Consider the following 7,610-nt stretch of genomic DNA (forward strand, 5'->3'; position numbering starts at 1 on the left):
CTTCTACAGATTGACATCCAGTTTTGCCAGCACAATTTGTTGAAGATGCTCTCTTTTTTCCATTGTATACTTTTAGCTCCTTTATTGAAAATCAGGTGTTCATAGGTTTGTGGGTTTAAGTCAGGGTCTTCTATTCGATTCCATTGGTCGACTTCTCTGTTTTTATGCCAATACCCTTTGGATTTTTTAAACAGGGTTTCTCTGTGTAACAGCCCTGACTGTTCTGGAACTCACTCTCTTCACCAGGCTGGCCTTGAACTCACAGAGATGGTTTGCCTCTGCCTTCCATGTGCTAGGGGGCTTAAAGGCATGCGCCACCACTGCCTGGCTGTTCTTTCTCTTTTACATTTTGGTGTGTGTGCCTGATAGCATGCCCGATATGGCTTTCTGTGGCGCTCAAAGGACAGCAGGCAGCAACCAATTCTTTTGCTCTACCATGTGGGGCTCAGGGATCAGACACAAGTTTTGAGTTGGTCACAATTGCCTTTACTTGCTGAGCCATCACAGCAGCCATTTTGTTTTGTTTTGTTGAGACGGGATCTCACTCTCTACCCAACCCAGACTGGCCTGAAATCACTTTTTATCCCAAGCTCTCCTTGAGTTTGCACTAGTCTTTCTCCCAATTGAGGGGGCTACAAGCAGGAATGGTGCATCACACCTGACTTCTTTCCTTTCAAAAGCATGTCACTAATCTGACCAGCTTGTCCCTGGACTCTGAATCCTCCTGCCTCCACTCAACCACTGGTGGGATTACAAGTGTGTGCCACCATACATGGCTCTGTTGTTATTTTGTGCCCGGCTTCCTGTACATAAAGTAGATTTGTTTCTTCTTTAATTGCTAAAGAGTATTCCACTATGGATACAGTATACCACATCTCCACCCTTACTGGGTCCAGTTGTTTCTATCTTTGGGCGGTTCCCAGTTTGTAGTTTCCAAGCCCTTCACCTTCTGACTCTGACTCTTCTTTCCTTCCAGGAAGAGGCAGGCTAGAGAGCAGGTGGCCTCTGGCTCTGAATCTAAAGCTGCCCATTGGACCCGACAGCTTTCCAAGACCAAGGGAAAGATGAAAGAAGGCTTTCAAACTATACAGCCCTGGGCATGGACGCTGAAGAAGATTGGGGGTGTGGTCAGCTTTAAAGAAAGAGGGTTGGAGCCTGGGGTCTGAGGAAAGGAAGGCTGAAGTCTGGGGGGGCAGACTCCTAGGCCTTAGAGAAGAAGGCTATGGCCTGCACCCCTTGAGTCTGAGGGAGAGAGCTGGTGCATGGGTTCCAAGGTCTAAGGGGGAGGCAGGGCTTTATTCTAGACTACTGAGTCTGAGGGAGGAGAGCTGGGTCTGAGAAACAGGGCTGGGGCCTGGACCCAGTCTGAACTGTACTGGTGAGGGACTTGAGGCCTCTCTGCTGCCCCCTGCAGGCCAGTTTGGAGCAGGCACTGAGTCCTACTTCTCCCTGCTGCGCTTCCTGCTCTTTCTCAACCTGGTGGCATCTGTGATTGAAGTCTGCATGAAGCTGATCCCCACCTGGTTGGAAGGGACTCCTCCAGGTCCCCCTAGCCCTAACATCTCCTCACCCTGTGGTTCCTATACCCCCCAACCTCAGGGCCTGGTCACCTTCTCCACTCAGCTCTTCAACTTGCTCTCTGGAGCGGTAGGTGCCATGGTCTCTGGTTTCCTCAATGGCCTATGGTCTAGATCAGCCAGCTCCCTGACCCCTGCCTCCACCTAGCCCCATAATGACCCTTTCTCTCCCTCTCCCTTCCCAGGGTTACCTAGAATGGTCTCCTCTGTTCTATGGGTTCTACCCGCCCCGATCGAAGCTGGCCATCACTTACCTGTGCTCCGTCTTTGTCATCGGGCTCATCTACTTGCTGTGCATCCTGCACCGGTTAGTGACACCCACATCCTGACTCTGATAGGAAGGGGAAACTGGAGGTGGTATAGAAGCCCTGCCCACCCCCGGGAGCCGTTTCTTCAGCACTGAAATCTATTTTAAAGCCAGGTGTGGAGGCCCAAGCTAGCAGTCTCATCACTTGAAGGCTGAGGTAGGATGATTATTTTGAGTTCAAGGTCAGTCTGGGCTACAGAGTAAGTTGAAGGGCACTCTGAGCTACACAGAAATGTCCTGTCTGGCTGAGTATGTTGTCCCACCCCTTTAGTTCCAGCACTAGGGAGGCAGACGAAGATGGACCTCTGAGGCCAGTGTGGTCTACAGATTGAGTTCTAGGACATGCAGGGCTACACAGAGAGATCCTGTCTGTTTAGAAAAAGACAGACAGACAGAAGAGAGTACAATTGGGAAGTCCCCACCCCTGCTTACTTAGTGGTATACCCTAAGGTGAGGCATTAAATAAGTATATGAAAGCCTGTTTTGAAGATTTATAATTATAATAATCCCAGTGTTTGGGAAGATAAGGCAGGAAAGTTACCTTGAGCTCCAGGCTCCATCACAAAATCCCCATATCAAGAAATAGAACACTAAGTTGGCAAGATTTTGCCGTGGGTAGGAACACTTTCTGAGAACCTGACTTCCTTTCTCAGGACCTGCCTAGGACAGAGAGGAAGCCAACTCCTCCACAGGTTGCCTTCTGACTACCACACACACTGGGCCATGGTGGTGCACACACACTGGTGATGGTGGTGCACGCCTTTAATCCCAGCACTTAGGAGGCAGAGGCAGGCAGATCTCTGTGAGTTTGAGGCCAGCCTGGTCTACAGCATGAGTTCATAGACAGCCAGAGATACACAGAGAAACCTTGCCTTGAAACAAGCAAACGAAACAAAACAACATACAAAGGCTGAGGAAATAGCTTGGTGGATAAAGTGCTTGCAGCAGAAGCCCAAAGACCTGGGTTAGGATTCCCAAAACCCACAGAAGAGCTGTCAGCAACACACATCTGTAGCCCCCAGCACTGGGGGTGGGGGACAGCAGCAGAAACAGGAGGATCCCAGGGGCTAACTGGCCAGCCAGTCTATCCTCAACAGTGAGTTCCAGGTTTAGTGAGAGACTCCATCTGAAAAACTAAAAGGCAGAGTGATAGTCACCTGGAATACACCTCTGGCCTACAAACACACACACATGCACAAGTGCACCCATGTTTTCATGCATGTGCCACATGCACACACATATTCCCAAGTGCACCCATACACTCATGCAAACACTAAACACATACACACAATCCTTAGTGCACCTATACATTCATGCATATACCACACACACACACACGGACACACACACACACAGCTTCCTGGTTGGTTTGGAAGGTGAGAGAAGCTCTGTGATAGTTTTCTTTAAATATAGGAATCCCTTCTGATTTGCATAAAAAGAATGCTCCACAGGTTTAGGTACAAAGAATGGAATCTCTGAAGATGCAGGGACCGTGCGGGAACACTCCCCAGTTGTTCAGAGGAGGAAAGAGGGACTAGTGAAGGTAGAAATAGTTTCTTTGGCCAGTTCTATTTTTTTTTTTTTTGGTTTTTCGAGACAGGGTTTCTCTGTGGCTTTGGAGCCTGTCCTGGAACTAGCTCTGTAGACCAGGCTGGTCTCGAACTCACAGAGATCCGCCTGCCTCTGCCTCCCAAGTGCTGGGATTAAAGGTGTGCGCCACCATCGCCCGGCTTGGCCAGTTCTATTTTTATCTTCTTTTTGTTCTCATCCTTTCTTCTCTTTTTAAAGTTTCCATTTATTTTACTTATTTTGTATACAGTGTTCTGCCTTCATGTTCTTGCAAGCCAGATAAAGACACCATATCTCATTACAGATGGTTGTGAGCCACCATGTTGTAGCTGGGAATATGAACTCATGACCCCTGCAAGAACAGTTCAGTGCTCTTAACCTTTGAGCCATCTCTCCAGCCCTCATCCCTTTTTCTTATTCAGTCTCTCTGGTCTTTCCCCTCCCCCCACTTGTCTTAATGGGCAGGTTGAGACAGTTACCTTGTTACCCTGCATACCTATCACTATGTAGCCAGGCTGGCCCTTGAACATGCAGAAATCCTCCTGACTCTGCTTCCTTTGTGCTGGGATTAGAAGTACATGCCACCAGGCCAGCTTGCCTCCTCTCTAGAATGTCTGTTTTTGTTGTTGTTCTCTCTTCTCTGACTTATTCTCGAGTCTCTCCCTCTTTCCACTGGAGTCTCTCCTAGGTCTTTCTGTCGCTTTAGGGTTTCTGTTTCCCAGATCAGATCGCTCTGTTAGCCTTTGATCCCAAAGACTTTGCGTATCTCTCTGACTGCAGCAGATGGCACCTGATCACAGGTCTTTGAGTTGTGTCCCATCAGTAGGATGCCCCCGCCGACACTCTTCAACACCCTGTTCTCGTGGTCTCTTCTCTCAGTTCGGTGTCCGGGTTGAAGGAGACTCTGTTGGCCGAGACAGATGTTCTGACCAGCTATAGTCACCGGGTGTTCTCAGCTTGGAATTTTGGCCTCCACGGGGAGGTGCACGTGCGGCTGCGCCAGCGCATCATTTTGTACGAACTGCAGGTGCGCTCGGGGAGGCGGGGCTACAACTGGTTATGAACTGGACAAGACCCGGTTGCGATAGGAGCAGTGCTTTGCTAAGAAACAGGGAGAGACAGAACTAAGAGGAAGCCACACTAGGAATGCGTGGCATGGAGGAGGAGGGGTACTGAGGGAATGGACTCGTTTAGGGAAGACGCGCAGCCCAATACTACTGGTCCAAAGTGAAACAGGGACGTGGCTTAAAAACCAAAGTGGCTTGGAGTCTCAGGGGAGTAGATCCTGGGATTCTAGGTTGCACGGGGTGGGCTTTGGACAGAAGGCAGAGCCTTAAAGGGGCGAGGTTTGGGGATCTTAGGTTAGGCTAAGAAGGGTGGACCTTGGATGCAAGTCTGGGCTGGGGAGGGTCAGTGGCCCAAGAGCTAAGTGGTCCCATGGACATCACTGGAGGGTATGTAGCAAGGAGAGGGCTGTATCCGTTCCTTCTGAAGAACTAGGCCTGGAGGGAACTATCCCTCGCAGCAGTTCCGCTTGGCCTCAGGTGGAGCTGGAGGAAGCCATGGTTAGGCGCCGTGCTGCGGAACAGACGCTGGGCCAGAGAGTCAAGGTGTGGTCGGTGAGGGCTCTGCTCAACCTGCTGATCCTCGCGCTCCTGGGGGCGGCCTTCTATGGCATCTACTTGGCTACACAGTACACCGTGACGCTGCAGGTGCAGAGGGTCTTGAAGGGTCTTGGAGGAGGAGGGTTGGCGGGTCCTAGAAATCACATTTCCAAGGGTGAAGCACTGTGAGAGAGAACTAAGGTCTAGAATTCCTGCGATCTTAGGAGGGTTGGGAAAGGGAGGTCTGGGATTTTCGGGCCCTTTGAGGTAAAAAGAGGCTAAGGACGGACTTTCAGCTTCCTTCTTTCTTTGTTCCACACTCCCTCTCAGGAGACACCAGTGGTTCAAGAAAATCCCCTCCTCAAGCTTCTGGTGGATTATCTTCCATCCATTTCCATCTCCGTGTTCAACTTCGTGCTGCCAATTGTGTTCAAGTTCATCACCTCACTAGAGGGCTACACTCGCAGCCGCCAAATCGCCTGGATCCTGATTCGGTTCTGGACTCATGGGATGGGATGGGAGCTCTGGGAGAAGGGAGAAAGGGACAGGCAGAGAGAGGGTCTCTGGTTCCACAAATAAGACAGAGAAGTCTGGGCCCGTGAGATGGCTCAGAGGATATAAAGGTGCTTGCTGTGCAAGTCTGGCGTCCTGAGTTCATCCCCAGAAAGAATGCAAAGGCAGAAGGAGAGAGCCGAATGCACAAAGTTATCCTCTGATTTCCACACACTCACTATGGCATGCGCGCGCGCGCGTGTGCGTGTGCGTGTGCGTGTGCGTGTGTGTGTGTGTGTGTGTGAAGACAAAGGAGCTCTAGAGATGGCTCTTGGAGAGGACTGGGACTTGGTTCACTGGCAATCATATCAGGGAGCTCACAACTGCTTGGATATCCAGGACCAGGGGATGAGACTCCTTCTGGCCTCTGCAGGCACTAGCATACTTGTCGTGTACACACAAATGTACAGAAATACACATATGAAAAGTGTATGACAGGGAAGTCCCCTGCATGTGAGATCCAGGGTCTTCAAGACTCAAATCCTGACACTGAAATGCAGTTCCTTCCTCCATGGAAGGCAGCAGGGAGAGGATGGAGGGGATCATGGGAGAGCATCAAGAAGGAGGGGACAGCATGGTCTGCACGGCAGCAGTGTGAGTCCCTTTCTCTACCTTCATCTTACAGGACTGTGTTTTTGCGTCTGCTCTCTCTACTGTTCCTCCTGGTTTCTCTGCGGAATCAGATCACATGTGGGGGAAACATGGAGGCAGAAAGATGCAAGGCCTGTGGCTACAATTACGAAGAACTTCCGGTGAGAACGCTGTGGGGGCATATGGGGCATTCTTGGGGTTACAGGTAGGACAGGGATCGTTGGTTTGGGAAGAGAATATAGCATGGCTGCTTATAAACACAGAAGCCCTCACCCATGCACTTTATGAGTGGGGCTTCTGATGCTTGCTAGCAATTTGGAGCATCGGATGCTTGAACCTCCATGTTGGAAGGTCTGGTCTATTGATTTCTTGCTTCTTCAGTGCTGGGAGACTCGGCTGGGCCAGGAGATGTACAAACTTGTGGTCTTCGATCTGCTGGTGGGCTTGTTGGTCATGCTGTTGGTCCAGTTTCCTAGGAAGTAAGTGTCCTGCTCCTCCTTGTAGCTCTGCCCCGTCGAAGAGTTCTCACTTTCTGTCCTACCAATTTTCTTTTAACTGGGGTCTTTACACAAACAAGGTAGTTTGTTACTGAGCTAGATATTCTAGCCCTCTTTATTATTATTTTATCTTATTTATTTATTGGTGTGCATACGTGTTTGTGTGAGCATATGCTGTGTGCTTGTGTGTAGGGGGGTGTCAGATGAGTCTTCCTTTATCATTCTTTGCCTGTTCCTTTGAGGCATGCTCTCTCTCTCTCTCTCTCTCTCTGAGCCTGGGATTCACATTTTCTTAGCTAGGCAAGAAGCCAGCAAGCCCCAGCAATTTTCCTACCTCTGGCCCTCTCAGGTACAAGTATGCCAGGATGTCTGGCTTATTAAGTGAGTTCTGGGATCTTAACTCTGGTTCTCATAATTGTCCAGTAAATGCTTTTAACTGCTGAGCCATCTCTTCTAACACACACAGCAGCACACACACTATATATATTAAAGATTTACTGGTTCTAATTATGTGGGGGGTGGAGTAAAATTGAAAAACATTATGCCCTGGCGATGCTGAAGCGTGCATGGGCAGCCCATATTTGGTGGTTCTGTTGAACTTGTCCTTATTGGGTTTCATGGCCTAAGTTGATGAGGACAATTTGACCAGGTCTCTTCCTCAAGAGGGCACCAGGTCTCATTACAGATGGTTGTGAGCCACCATGTGGTTGCTGGGACTTGAACTCAGCATCTTGGAAGTACTCTTAACCGCTGAACCATTTCTCCAGCCGGGGTGGTAGAGTGTGCACAGGTGCCCATGGAAACAAGAACAAAGTGTTATCCCTTGAAACTGGAGTTACAAGTGGTTGTAAGCCACTTGATACAGATGGTAGGAATTAAACTCTGATCCTCTTAAAAGAGGAGTCTGCCCCTC

At 49.7% G+C, this 7,610-nt stretch overlaps 1 protein-coding gene across 1 annotated transcript in view; it reads left to right on the forward strand.

Moving 5' to 3' along the window:
* The window catches only part of Tmc4 (transmembrane channel like 4), a 14,125-nt gene that overhangs the window by 3,763 nt on the left and 2,752 nt on the right, over positions 1-7,610 (forward strand). The window contains exons 3-10 of the mRNA XM_005371410.2: positions 977-1,122; positions 1,415-1,647; positions 1,763-1,884; positions 4,333-4,480; positions 4,998-5,165; positions 5,388-5,551; positions 6,235-6,361; positions 6,582-6,679. Coding sequence (XP_005371467.1) covers positions 977-1,122; positions 1,415-1,647; positions 1,763-1,884; positions 4,333-4,480; positions 4,998-5,165; positions 5,388-5,551; positions 6,235-6,361; positions 6,582-6,679 — 1,206 coding nt within the window. The remainder of the gene's footprint in view (positions 1-976; positions 1,123-1,414; positions 1,648-1,762; positions 1,885-4,332; positions 4,481-4,997; positions 5,166-5,387; positions 5,552-6,234; positions 6,362-6,581; positions 6,680-7,610) is intronic.

The sequence above is a fragment of the Microtus ochrogaster genome, unplaced genomic scaffold (assembly GCF_000317375.1).
Source record: "Microtus ochrogaster isolate Prairie Vole_2 unplaced genomic scaffold, MicOch1.0 UNK108, whole genome shotgun sequence".
In the NCBI taxonomy this organism is placed as follows: Eukaryota; Metazoa; Chordata; class Mammalia; order Rodentia; family Cricetidae; genus Microtus; species Microtus ochrogaster.